This window comes from Psittacula echo (assembly GCF_963264785.1).
Source record: "Psittacula echo genome assembly, chromosome: 14".
NCBI classification, from domain to species: Eukaryota; Metazoa; Chordata; class Aves; order Psittaciformes; family Psittacidae; genus Psittacula; species Psittacula echo.
This window is the reverse complement of record NC_137750.1, coordinates 3,180,799-3,195,366: the sequence shown is the minus strand read 5'-3', so window position 1 is coordinate 3,195,366 and position 14,568 is coordinate 3,180,799. Positions and strand designations below refer to the sequence as shown.

At 48.4% G+C, this 14,568-nt stretch overlaps 1 protein-coding gene across 2 annotated transcripts in view; it reads right to left on the bottom strand.

Annotated features, from left to right (window-relative positions):
• Window positions 1-13,859, bottom strand: part of RHBDL3 (rhomboid like 3) — a gene marked incomplete at both ends in the record, with an annotated part of 57,560 nt that extends 43,701 nt beyond the window's left edge. For both annotated transcript variants that reach the window (XM_080629619.1, XM_080629620.1), the window contains 2 exons: window positions 10,289-10,312; window positions 13,740-13,859. In XM_080629619.1, coding sequence (XP_080485745.1) covers window positions 10,289-10,312; window positions 13,740-13,859 — 144 coding nt within the window. The remainder of the gene's footprint in view (window positions 1-10,288; window positions 10,313-13,739) is intronic.
• Window positions 13,860-14,568: the final 709 nt, after the last annotated feature.

Below are 14,568 nucleotides of genomic sequence, written 5' to 3'. Positions count from 1 at the left end.
AATGCAGCTCGAACCTGCGCAGATTTAACATAGCAAAAACTGCAGTTTACTCCAGAGCACCCTATGTCCTGCAAAAGGGCCGGCTCTGCTCTTTCGGGTGATGAGTGACTGTTCAGAAAAGAACAGCAAAGCAGCATCACGTGTCCCAGTGAGGAAAAGCTCCACACAAAGCTCCGCCACCAGCTAAATTGATAGAGCCTAGCACAGGAGAACAGGAATCAGCAGGCACAGCTTTGATTAACAATACGGGCAGTTAAACATCCAGTATTAAAGGCTACTGAGTAATGCAGGAGCGATGGGACAGAAGGAGGTATACACCTTAGAAAGCGAGAATAGCCAGTCATTCCCTCCCTCCAAATTGGTGTAGGATGACAAAGGCTGGATCACCTATACACTGTCAATAAGCATCTTGTCATTGGCAAGGAACACAACCCACGGCACTCTAACATCCCTTCTCTGATGTCACCATCACAACAGGCACACATAGAGCATCCTCATCACAGGAGGCAGGTCCTGAGCCTGCTAACATCAGAAAGATACCTTGGTATTCCCACTGGAAAAGAGCTTATTCAGCTACATTCATGAGGAGCAGTAAGCAGAGAATGACCTCAGAAAGACTACAGAACTCACACTGCAGAGAGCATCTTTCCTTGAATGAACTGCTTTGGCTTGGGTTGGGTGTGCATAATTCAGGCTGGTTTAGACTACAAGAAACCATCCAATGCAGCTTTGTGTCAAACCTCCACCCACACATCAGCTACATAATTAATAAGGATGAAAGAGAACATTATTCCAAGCTGGTGTTCAGACTCCCAGTGATCGGTAAAGCTTGTTATATTCCGTTTGGCCTTAGAAGTCAGCAAAAGGAACATACTTCATGCATCATAATCCATTAAATACAGGCTTGTAAGCCCATAACATCCCTGTTGCTGCAAATGTGGAGTCATTTTTTGCATGAACCAGTTTGTTTTGCAGTAGGTCTAAAAGTTAATTAGTTTTCACATTTTTATTACTCCACATGGTCAAGTAACAGCCTGGAGCTTCCAGTCAGCTGGAACCATGAAAGGTCCAGAAAATTCTCACTATGCTTTTCAGGACTGTTTACTAGGGCTATAAATCAGGAGCTGGCAAATGACTTTGTGCCCGAGCTCCTTTTGGCCACCAGTACCAACACTAAAAGATCTCATAAATCAATTACAGCAATGGCAGCTCTTAGCTCATGGGACTCAAGAGGGAATAAGACTGGAAGATGCTGTTTCAGGCAAATAGGACAGTTCTTTGGGAGACATCTCACCACCCTGGCAGAAGTCACTTGAAGCACCTGTCTTACTGAACAGGATTGTCCAGCATTAATACCCCCTCCAGCTTCAGCCCTCACTTAAAGCTATGAAGCTGTGCTGCTGCTCTCTCCACCAGAAGAGCTGTTTCCTGTCATGCCCAACAGGTAAATGGCCAGGAGAAATGGGCCACTGTGCTCATTCATAAAAACACATGGCTTGGGCCTCTCCAAATGCTGTAGCAGACAGTGAATGCAGGCAGGAGCTTTCCACCAGGTGAAGAGCACACAACCAAACCTGTACACTACAGCTTCTGGGATACAGGCTGACTGAAAAACACTGCAATAGCAAAAGCCTCTGGTGGGGATGCCCAACACCAGAGAATCCTCTGAAAAGTCAACATACATTCTAGCTCATAGCACTCTAGAGGAGACAACACCAGAACATTTAACATGTTGAAGGCACAAGAGCAATCCTGCACACATACACACATGCAAAAGACATAGAATCATAGAATCAGCTAGGTTGGAAAAGACCTTTAAGATCATCAAGTCCAAAATGTAGCCCAGGACTGCTAGGCCCACCACTAAACAATGTCACATCCCTAAACCATTCCCAGGGCTGGCAAGTGTAAAGTGTGATAAAGGAAACATGCAATTCAATAAAGATTCTTCAGACACTTCATTTAGGTTGGAAGGAAGTTATTGCTCCAGCCATGGTCTCCAGGCACAGCTCAGAGACCAAAGATAGCAGCAGCAAGACCACCTCCCATGCTCTTCAAAGCAGTCTCCCTCAAAGGGCTCCCTAAATGCACAAAGTAACGCAAAATAAATGTTTCTGCAAACCCCAAATACTATTGTCAGAGGACACATGAAGGAAAACTGTTTGTGCCTTCCCTGCTGATGGGGAGGAGAACAACCCAGAGACATAAATCCAGTGATAACAAGACTGTGCAAAAGCAACTCCTCAATTAGCAACCAAGAGGGAGTAGCTGAGAGAAGAGGCAACAGTTCAAATGGAAAAAGGAACCACAATAAACATTTTCAGTTTCCTCCCCAGTGCAAATGACAAGGCCAAAAAGCAACATCCTTCCACGGAGGCCACTACCTGAAGTAAGGAAAGATGCTTAAGGCCCACTTCCCACTATTTCTCAGCATGAAGGTAAAGAAATGTGTAAGAGGAGTGGCAGGAAGCCAGCAGAGGGAAACAGCATATGGCTGTGTTTCAGAGCCAAGGGGCATTACTAAAGCCCCACTCTGCTCTCCAAATTCCTTAGGGCACATGCCATTCTGGTATCAGCCCCAGCAAAACATCCAGTTGATGTGAGACATATAATGAGTCAGGACAATTGTCACACTTGTTTTCAAGTGCTTTGCTAGACCAAGTCAGAGAAATAGGATCAAGTCCTCCAGTAGTTTTTGTGAAAACTTTCTATTTTTCAGCCTTTATAATATTGATCCTTTCTGTGCCAAGAGGTGAGTATGGCTACGTCTCGCTGGCTGTAGGCTGTCATCAACAAGCACTTCCACTACAATCATACAACACAAAAGGATGCTCACAAAGCAGGGTTACCATCACCACTGGTACCTAGTTGTAAAGGATCACAGAAGCAAAGAGATGCTTCCTTGGGGAACATTGCCCTGAAGAAGTGCAGGAGATCAGAGCTTTGCCTCCAGCCTCATTTATTTTTTTCCTCATGCAACTTGGAAAACTCCAGAGTATAAGCTACCTACAGAGTATGACAAGTATCAAAGAACAAGAACAAGTCCTAGGGGTAAGATCGATCTTGCTTGTTTAACACTGGTTTTATACATTGTTCCTCTTTCCACGGCAACACAGGGTCACTGGAGACAGCCGTTCCTAAGCAACAGGCGCCTATACTAAGAATACATACATCTCTGTCTTGCTAGTGCTGGGGGTTTAGTTTTAAAGTTGAAGGAATTCAAGATGCAAGTGAGTTTTGGTGTGATCAGAAACATCCAGGACTTTCACTACACGTTTCACCAAGATACATCATCTCTGGTGGTAGAATATGTCCAATATCACCACGAGCAGCTGAGTGAGGAGGGATGCCACCACTCAGGAGACTGGGGGAGGAGAGGGAAAGAAGTGACTGTCCCAAGTGCTACGGTTTGAACAGGCTACAAGGTTTGAATCTCATAAAAATCCTGACCCTTCAGAGATAAGCTTTCCTCAGCAGCCTGTATGTACAACAGTGCAGGAAAACAGCCCATCATCTGAACCCCAACAACTTTGTCTCATGGTGTGTTGGTACCAAGCTGATTTCAGATTAACACACTGTACAATGCCTACCGAGGAGGCAGAAAGAGATCACAGCTTCCTTGGCTGTCGTCAAACTCAAACACACCCACTGCTGCATTTAATTTGCAAACGTGCCCCAGTACATTTGCACTGACTGCAAATATCAGAAAGCAACAGCAACATGATACTTCCTACCACAGAGAAGAAACATTTATTTCCAGGTCCGATGGAGTGTAACTTTAAAAGTCCTGTAAATGTTACAGACATAACTGATGCTGGTGTAGAAAAGCACCTCCAAACTGTTTGCACTTGCTAGGCAGCTGGCTTGTTCCTCTGGAGACAGGATGATCTCTTCCCCTTCTCTGTCGTAACAGAGTACACAGTCACAGAGGACAATACACCAGCTGATTTGCAGAACAGCATCAATCCACCCTATGTTTACAGCTTCCCCCCCCCCCCTTTCTTTTTAAACATGCAGGCTTAAATGTTTTTATTGCTTCAGTGATTTTCTGTGTGCAAGACAGGATTTGGGAACAATGCATTAGCAAGGATCTATGTGTCTAAAAACCATCCTGCACATTGAGCTGAAAAGCAGAGCAGACGCTACCAAAGCCGCCACCGCAGCTGGGATCAGGGGGCAGCAGATACCACGGTGTGAATCCAGCCTATTGTCCCTCTCGGAGCCAGCACTCCAATGTACAGGTTTCAGGCAGCTCAGAAGTGGAAGGTACACAAATGTGTAATGAGTAGGAAGCCTCCTGAGGCTTTTACAAATCTAGAGACATCAAGCTGCCAGTAACTCACGATTTGTGTAAGACTGACTCAGCCTCCATGTGCTTTTTGGTGCGTTTGTTGACTCCTTGAAGCATTTGAGGAGATGCTTGCTTCTACCAGCACCAGTTTACAGTGCTGTTTGTGGTACACTGCTGATGTCTGGTTCATACTGAAGGCTTCCTCTTCCAACTTTTTCCAGAAGGCAAAGCCAACAATCTGTGTACAGGTCAGTGGGATTGAACAGAGGAGCATCCAGGGAAATGGGGGAGCTGATCCCAAACCTTTCATGCTGCAGGGAAGGTACAAATATAATCTCAGACAACCTCAGAGACCTGCTACTGGTATTCAGTGTACAGAGGTATTAGAAGATTAAGGAGGAACTTAGGGAATTTTTGCTGTCATCCTTCAAGAGGCAGGAAGATCATTAATGACCTCCATGTAGCTTTTTCATGCTGAGCCATCACTCCAGGGTATCGTGGCTAAAAGCCAAATCTGGGTATAAGCCTTGAAGTGCTGGGAGATTGCCATCCACTGTAACAACAGTGGGGACAGACACAGGCTAATTGAAGCATGGTGAAAGACACTATCCTGCAGAGGGGATACTCTGTTAGACATCTATTTGCTCCTCAATGCCTCAGTTTCCCCTCTTGACTGAAAGATAAATCCCCCTCCCCTCTTTTCCGGGCACTGCTGTATTTTAAAGATACTCTGGCAGAAGGCAGTGAGGGGTTGATAATCCAGACAGCATCAGCAAAACAATCTCCTTCAGCAAAACCAGATCCTCTCTAAGCAGCCCATTCTACCCTTCAAGTCTGCCCACAGAGCAATGAATTTGAAGGGACTCTTTTTTTTTTTCCCTAACCCCATAACCCAAAGTGGAAGAGTCAAAGGGTTAATGCTGCATGACAAAGGTCAGCCCAGTTTGGGGAGAGAGGAGAAAGGGAAGCATTGTGGCCACAGACAGCAGCTCCCTGCGACCAACGCCACTTGAGAAATGTAAAATGATGGCGCTGCTCAGAAGAAAGGCCAGAGAGCTCTGCCTAAATCCCAGGGCTTTATCACTCACAAAAGCCCAGCCCCCTGCGTCATTAATCGTGTGCTCCATGGCTGGGTGCCTCAAAGAGCAGCAGATGACACATGCCCAGCTGTTGCTGTCGCCCCTCTGCAAGGTAGCGGGGCACAGGCAGGTGCACTCCCCGTGCCCTCTGCTCAAGGCTAATCTATTCTTCCTCCTTGTCCTCTGCCTTTCATCTCCTCCAGCAGCCCACACTGACAACTGTAAATGAGATTAGACTTCTAGGCGTGGGGCAGATGGTGAACCCCCTCTGTGCATTGCCAAGAGACCCTTGTGGCTTTTAAAGTGTCTCTCCACTTTACAATGCACAGCGTGGTAGAGGGGGAGAAGGGGCAAATTTCTTGTCACGCTCACAGAAATTTCTAATATAGCAGACAATACAAGACCCTGGTTTTAGGGCCTGGGTGCTGATCTGTTGTCACTGTGGACAGTCTTCCCATCAGCGCCTCTGATTCTGCAGTTCACCTTAGGAGACGAAGTAACAAGTCTATGACTATTTCCTAATAACAGTTCCTATAACCTCCTCTTTGCAGCACCCCACCACTTAAATGTGGACACATGTCCTGAGAAACACTACATTAAAAAGTCAGTGATAGTCCAAGATTCAGGCAAGGACCTGAAGGTTGCATACAAGCTTGTGCTCAACCCCCTGCCTGTACTGCTGCTCTCACTGCCATTGCTTTCTGTTCCTCACCTTGCAGCTTCTGCTCCTCCTGCTCCCAGTGACCCATACAAACCAGTGGTAAGACACAAGCAATTTGCCAGAGAAAGTGGTAAAACCACTGCCCCAAGCTCAGAGACCTGCCTGACAAGGTGCTGCAGCCACAGCCAGCAGTGGTTAGCCAGCAGCAACAGTCAGGGAACCTTTCCACAGTGAAGTGATGTTTAGCTCAACAGTGCCCCAGTAAACAGACTGGAATGTCTTTTACAGTATGGGAAACAGCTCGTCCTGCCTGTGTTAAAGGCTATCCAGAGAAGAGGGACACAGTTAACAGAAAAGATCACTGACTTCAAAATAATTCCCTTTCCCACTTACCACCAACCACCACAATAGCTGGCCTGATTTTATGGATTGTTTTGCAATTTCAGTCGTGCAGGAACGAGCCCTGGATTTAAGGTAGCTGCAAAGTCAGCATATTTTCAAGCATAATTTAATGTTTTATGAGACCATGGCAGAGCAGGTTCAGCTGCACCCACTGCTGGTAGTGTCAGCATCCGAATTCTTCCTGGCAAGTGCATGTCTGGTCCAAGATATCTCTACAACCTTGTTTCTGAGCTCAAGTTTTCCATTAGCTGCCTACACAGACTGGCTAACTTGGCATCTCTCTGCATTCCCAATAAACTCTGTTCATCTGCTGCCATCACACCCACATGCAAGTCTCAGGAAGGAATCCAGGATTTCTAAAGCAGCTGCAACAAAAACACAGCCTGGATTGACAAGCAATAGCATCAAGGTGCTGAGCCAGTGAGGAGGGTCTTTTGGAGAGTTTTCTCTATGTCTATTTAAAACAAGTTTGTTGTCATGACTACAAACCAGGGTATGGGTGAGAAGAAGTGAGAACTCTGAGAGGAGGGCTGATAATGTTAATTCACCCCTGAAATCTCTTCAGCCATGCGGATGGAAAAACAGAGAAGCTGGTATCTTGGTATCTAACAAGGCTAAAAGCCACCTTCAGAAGGCAGGTCTGTCCTAATAATGAACATTGGCCTCCTAGATAGCCCCTTTACCAAGCACAGCCAAGGCTGGATGATACTGATTAGCTGCAGTCATCTCTAAAGCAGGGGCACTGGAGACATGGAGGTGAAGATGGGCACCCAAGACCCTAGAAAGGACAGAGCAAAGCAGGGAGAGCCCCTCAGGAAACTCATCGGCAGATGCACTCTAATGATCAGAAAGCTCACCTTCAACAAGGACAGCAAGATGTTTTTGTGTTTGCGTGCAAGGCAATGAACAAAGTATCTTATTAGCAGAGAGAAGCGTGAAACTGTCAGGACTTGCTCCTGGGATTGTAGCATTTTTAACTTTACCAGATTAAGGAAAAAAAAAAAGGGGGGGGTTTTTGGCCAATGAAGAAAAAAAAAAATAAGAAGAAAACCCCAAGTGATTGTGGACGGACGGAGAGAGGCAATACCTTCCTCTGCTCAGAGCTTGGATTCCACAAGGAGACAGAATGGAGTGCTCAGCAACGGTGCAGGCTCTGCAGAAGGCAGCAGATGCAGAGCTAATGTGTGTGTGGGGGTGGAGGGTGTTTATGAGCACAATAAATAAATGTATGAATCCCTATAAAAGTTCCCATATAAAAGTGAGTTAGAGCTGCCCCAGGGCCACGGCCTCGTAATAAAAAACACATCTCCTAAGCACAGCATGAAGCAGCAGCTGTACTGTAACTGCCTGGCTGCAGCACTGAAAAGCCGTGAGTCTGCCTGCTCCAAAACTCCTGGTTGAAGTGCTGACCCCACTAAACGCAGGAGGAATGTTGGTACTTGCTTCAGTGGAGTCAGGATTTTGCCCTGGGAAGAGCTTTTTGAACCTCAATGCCTAGGATGCAGTTCTGGATCTGTCTTTTTGCCAAATTTCTTTTACTACTCAAAAAGAAGCAATCTGCAATTGACTGGAGATACTGGCTTGAGTCACTGACAGTTCCCAGTGTGACAGATTAGAGTTAGATCAGAACAAACAAATTCTTCCAGAAAGCATTGTCAGTCACTCCTCTCCCCGAAAACATATAAGCAAAAAGCCAAGGGGAGGGAAGTGCTGACCCCTCCCTTGCACTGTTTGCTGTCATACTCCATCACCCCAGAAACAAGAGACTTGAAGACTCCCAGCCTGTGAATTCCCAACTGCTTTAACACTTTCTCCAAAGCCTTCTCCTGCTCTGCTGCTCTCCTGGGACATGGTGAATGCAGGAGCCCATGTGCCTCAGCAGCAGAGGGTGGCCAGCAACCATCAGTCCCAGCCTAGGAGTCACAAATGCACAAGGCACATAAATCTCTGGACACCCATTTTCACTCTAAGTAACCGTAAGGCCAGGTCACATCTCCCAGGGACAACTGCAACTGTTCTGAGTTTCAAAACATGGGTTTATTCTAGTTAATAAGCCAGTCCTCATGTTGTTCATGGGTGCCAATCAGTGCTAAACAAAACGTTCCCCTCTCCTCCCGGTACAGAACTGCTGGGAATAGCAACCTTGTTTCATGACTAACAGCATCTTGGAATTCACTGCAGGGCTGATTGCATTGCATTGCTGATATAATGCTCAAGGAAGACATCAGCTCCTTGGCTTTGCCCATGGACAACAAGGATGTTACTGATTTATTCAGGACTTACAACTAGTTGTCACAGGTTGCATTCTTTTTGATAATAAAGCCTGACAGACTAGGCTTAAATTTCAGCTGCAGCCTAATTGAAACATAGCTAATTACTGAACGCCTGCCTTTTCAGCCCATTCCCTTGTTACTGGGCTCTGTAAATTCCAACAGTCAAACTCTTCCCTCCCATCTACTACCCCCATCTACTATTCATGCAAATCCAGTGGGAAATTACAGATTCCTCTCTTTGAGCCTGAGGTAGCTATCAGCCAAGAGCCCCATCCCACAAGGACTCAGTGACTTCAAAGGATGTTTGTAGAATCAGACTCCAAATTAAGGCCAACATTTCAGATGGGAGAACTCAAAGTGGCTCAAAACATTCAGCCCAGCCCACAAGCAATTTATCTTGCATCCACCTTTTCGAGTGGCAGCGAATTCAAGTATACCACAGAATTTAGGCATGATCAACAGTTATAGTAACCTAATTTCCAGCTGTCAGCTTGCTTGACTGTACAACAACACATGTACTGCAGTCCAGATCCATGGATTCTTAGCCTGTCACAGCTAAGTGGGTATAAATGAGTGCTCATCAGAACAGGCAGTCCAGTTATTAGCTGAATGATAACAGGACCCCCAGGGTACCAAGGACATCCTTTTGCAGAGACTGCACCATAGCTTTTGGCTCTGCAGTTCAGCCAGACACAGAAGCAAGATTATCGCCTCATAAAGCAGGGACAAAATCCTATCTGAACTTTAGCATTGCCAGGACGATGCCAGCATCAGAATAAGCTCCCTTACAGAAGGTGACATTTACATGCACACACAGCAGCACAAAAGTTTATGACATCAAGAGAGCGCTGCAGTTTAGAAGCAAGTCAACCCCAAAAAAACTCTTCGGTTTATGATTGCTTCACATTTCAACCTGGCAGATGGAAGGAACACCACAAAGCACACACGTCAGTTAAAGCGGCTAAAAGCATAATTTACAAACTAGAATCCCCAGTCCAAATTCTCAGCAGCTATAACTCAGAGTTCTACAGCATTGTGCTGATTTCAGCTGGCTACAGATCTGACCCAAGGCATTTACCTGATACAACCATAGTCGTTGGTACAGAAGCAGATACTTTGCTAATTCTGTGCAAGTTTAAAGCAGCAGGTCCTCCCTGGGGGGATGCAACCCTGCAGCAGTCAGTTCAGCAGCTGAAATGGGGGGGCCATTTAAAAGAATCCAGTGCTTGTTTTACAGGTCCTAGTTTGCCTGCCTCAATCAGTAGATCTTTTAATCCACAGAGCAAGGATGGTACAACTGGGAGCAAACAGAGCACCTGCTGCGGGCCCCTCAGCTCAGCCCTTGTGCTAGAAGGGGTGGCCAGGCTGGGCCCACCTCTGACCCTGGCTACTCAGAAGAGAAATTGAGAGAAAGGCCCAAAGCAGTAGTGACTTGCACACCAGCATCCTGGGAACTAGGAGCATGAAGCACATTACTTCTAGGCTGTATTCTAAAAGCAGGGAAATCTAGTACAGAGGAAATTAACTGGGGGTTGGAATCTTTGCTCACAAGACAGAGACAATACATCAGTTGTTCACATACCTGATCAAATAGGGCTTTCCAGTGCTGAGAGGCAATGCATACGGGAGGAAAAAGAAGAAAAAGAAGGTATAAGAGCAACGACATTAACATGCAGCAAACTGTAGAAGTATATTCTAACATAGAGAAATAACCAAATGATTTAGTGCCATTTCCAGCATCCTTCTTCATCCCAGAATCACCTACCCTTCCGGGGGAGGAGGCAGGGGGAATCTACCAACCACAGGGAGAACAGTTTTCATTTACAAATCCAAATTAGGATGAACTCAGAACATTCATGTGTTAATTCTGTTTTCTCCCACTTTGTCTACTTGCAGGCAAGCAAGGAATAAAAGGCTTTTTTACTCACAGGGATCGAGAAAGCTTGGTGTATATTGAGGGGAGGGAGGAATTAGCAATGGGGTTTCAGATCACTTTCTGAGATCCTGCCCTGCTGGGTTGTCTGCTGCCTGCTCCTAACTCGGGTAGGGACTTGCTGCAAGGTCTCTGATAACCCACCAGTTCTTTGAACCTCGCATGTCCACGTCTGAAAAACGGGTAATTCCTCTCAGGCAAAGTGGGAGTGTGGATGGCTGAAGAGAGCCCATTACAAGAATTTACCCCACACACTTCTGTTCTAGCAGATCTGCCTTAACAGCTCTGTGCAGGGAGGAAGCTGCATTTCAACACTGTTGATCATGTGAACAATCCACAAGTCCTTGTCACTTGAGAACAGAAAAAACAAGCTGGCAACCAGCTCTGATTTATGCTTTGCATAAAGACCAATATCAAGTCACCAACTGGACCCAGGCTTGCTGCCTCGCTGTCCCACAGGACAGAAGGGATTCCTAATGAATTTTTCCCGTCTCTTTTGGATTTGGGAGCCATCTAAGAAGAGAACAACTTTCATGGGGCAACAGTGTGGTAACCACTGGCTTGGGGTCCCCAGAAAAAAACCTTGCACATTCCCTTTTCTCCAGCACAACACTTTGTTTCTGCCCCATTCACCCTGCCAGAGAGGCAAAATGAGTAAAACAACAAACACCAGGCTGAGAGAAACAAATCTCTCTGTGCTATATGCAAAGCAGGACTCTGGTGAGAGTCTTATCTAGTCCTGGAAGAACATTTCCTTTCATATGGTAGGCAGATCTAAAGCAGAATTGACTGGAGAGACAGTGGGATATGAGGCCACTGAATTCCATTTAATCAGTTAAGTTGTTGGCTCCCCTCCTCCCCATGCCTCTATCCATTTATAAACTCCCATTTATCATCATAAATCAGCCCAGCACTTTAAACAGAACATTTGGGGACTGCCTGAATCCTGGCTTTGTGGAAGGCTGCTCCAAGAGCTGTAATGACATCACAGCTGAGCTGTTGCACACTGACAAGGCTGTGACAGCCAAACCGCCATTCTTGTAACATTTCTGTTGTTAATAACACATAAAGAACTGACCTTGAGTCAGTTCTCGCTGGCCAAGCCCAAGAGCTCACATCAAGCTTTCAAATGTAATAACAACAACAGAAACTCAACCCCCAGTGAGGTCTCAGGGGGGCACTCAGGTCCTACCACAGAGCAGTTTGGATGTTCAGAGATGATGCCCTGTAGCCTGTTTCAGCAGGAAATCTTGGCCAGAGGAGGGCATCTACACCACTTCCTGCTCCTCACTTGCAGATGATATCCGATACCTCAGGTTTCTATCACATCATCTATTGCCAAGTCTCAGCAGCTTCCCATAACCAATGCAACTGCAGGCTCTAGCCCAATTTTGTTGATTGCAGAAAACAAGGTACCAGAGTCAAATAACAATGCAGATCCCAGCAAGACACTGCAAGCTGGATCAGACCTGAGCTGTCCTACCTCAAGGTCAAGCAGCAAGTCGGTAGCAGAACTAGGATGAAAATCTAGATTGCACCGAGGAAAGCTCATGATCTCTCTGCTGTCTCAGGAGCCCAATCCTGCCAGGCACTCAGCATTTCAGCATCTCCTGTGCCCCTGGCAGGATTGAATTGCTAATGGCTGCACTCATGTAGAGGCTGGAGTAACTCCAAGGGGTCCATGTGTATCACAGCAGGAAATCTTTCTTGTAGACCATCCAGACAACCACAGAAATTGTCAGGGAAGGAAAGGTCACAGTCTGAGGTAAGCAAGCGCTGGGATTTGGAAACCTGGTCTGTGAAAGCTCCTGGAAAGCCACGCTTTCCAAGCGAAAGCTACACATACCCCAGGGTCAGGCATGCTCCTCTTAGGGCTGTCTGGCAGTGCTGTAGCAGAGGTCAAACTGCATCACACGTTCTCTTCTGACTATACAGCGCTCAGTATACAGCCTAGGGAATGCAGCTCTGCCAGGCAATTGCACTTCCTCTGCTACCCTCTGGGAGGAAAATCCAGCAGCATCCGAATTCTAGGTGATTCAGAAGGAAGGGCTGGGGGATGAGGAGCAGACACTGCCCCTAAGCAGCCCCAGTGTCATGAAAGTAGAGGGAAAGGGGGATGCACCATTGATGGAAGCTTACTTCACAAGGTTCCCTCTCAAACTGGTGCAAGACCCGAAACAGAGCCCGCTGCAGAAAGACATTTAGTATCACTGCCTCATGCTTTCATACGCAGAGCCAGACTCTGCACTTTCCTCTGCAGGCTCAGCAGACAGTTTGCCTAATCCTGAACCCAGCAGAGTTTGCTAGGAAGGCGAGCTGCGAGCGGTGCTGGGATGTACCAAGACCGCAGGATCTGCTTACGTTCGCGCCCTCACAGACAGGTGCACAGCGAGCTCCTGCCTCCGGGACCGGCAGATGCAGAACTACCGCCTCAGCTCTGCAGGCTTTGCTGCTCAGCCCGGCAGGAGCAGATTCAAAGCACGCAGGATCACTTGGTGTCCTTCTAGGCTGGATGAGCAGAGGCAGAGACCGATGCCAAGTTTTCCCACCCTCAGGTGCAATCAGAGCTCAGAGGGTGGAGAGAAGCATCAGCCCAGCCGCGTCGGGGAGAAAACTTCCTCGGCTGTTTGTTGCTCGGGGGCTGGAAGAAGAAACAGGCTCCCGAAAGCGTTTCATATCTGTCACCCTCCGAGTGGCTGGCTCTCTGGAGAAGCTCTCTGTCCCCTGGAAGCGGCTCAAGACGAGGCGTCAGCCCCTCTCCAGCCTCCAGGGACAGCTCCGTGCGCAGCCCCGCCGCCCCTGCCCAGCCGGCCGCCGCTCGCGGGGACCCAGCATCCCACCGAACTGACCCGCAGCCCGTCCGGGCCGCTGCCGCCAGGGCTCTCCGAGCTGGGGCAAGGAGAAGGGATCTGCGTTCCCGGGGAAGGAAACAGCCGCAGGCACCGGCGGCGGGAGGGCGGCGGGGACGGCGGCTTTCCCCGGCCCCAGAGGGTCACTAGCCCCATTCCTCCCCCCATCCCGGACTTCATCTATAAATAGCTCGAGCCGATTAACCCGGCCCTGGGGAAAGGTGGGCAGATACCGAGCAAAGGAAACTTACATCCTCTGCAGCCATAGGTAGGACATCCTCTGAGTCCAGCACCTCGATTTCTTCCGCCTCTGAGCTGGCAGCCACAGCAGGGGAAGAGCTGGCGTGAGGCTCCGGCAGCTTGTCTCCCATGCTTGGAAACGGTCCCCTTCCAGCCCCCGCCCCCCCCGCCCCCTTTCCCTTCTCCCCAGATCCTTAAAGAAATTAAACCTAGCTGCTGCTTGGCAAACTTTCAAGCGCAACCGAGCCTGCCTCCGTGACTCCCGCAGCCGGGAGGGGAGGAAATCCTCCATCCAGGGAACATCCAATTAGCGCGGGCAGCGCTGGCGGGCGGCATCCCGGCGGCCGGCTCCGGACGGGGCAGGTGACCCCTCCCCGGGCACGGCCGGCGCCTCCCCCGAGCCCTGCGGCCGGCGGCCCGCCCTTCCCAGCGCGGGGGAGGCAGAGCCCGGAGCAGCAGCACGTCCAAGGATGCGGCGGGGGAGCCGCGGGTCGCCCCTGCACTCCCGGAGCGACCCCCGCGGCAGGGCCCGGGCGAGTGGAACCGGCGCGTCTCAGCCCGCTCCCCTCCGGTGCCGCGCTCTGGCACCTGTTATTACGGTCTCGAGGGTCCCGGCGGGCAGGTGGCCAGATGTGCCGCGTTATCTGGGCTCTCCGAAGGTAACCTCTCTGTCCTGGAGAGCCCCACGGATAGGGCCCAGTGTGGGGTTTTAAGTGTTTTGCCATAATTATTTGTTCCTCTATGTCGAGATGCATATCTTGACCATCTGGAGCCTGGATTAGGAACTTGAGGAATGCCCTGACCGAAGGCAAAGATTCAGCAGTTTTAACTTCATCCAAC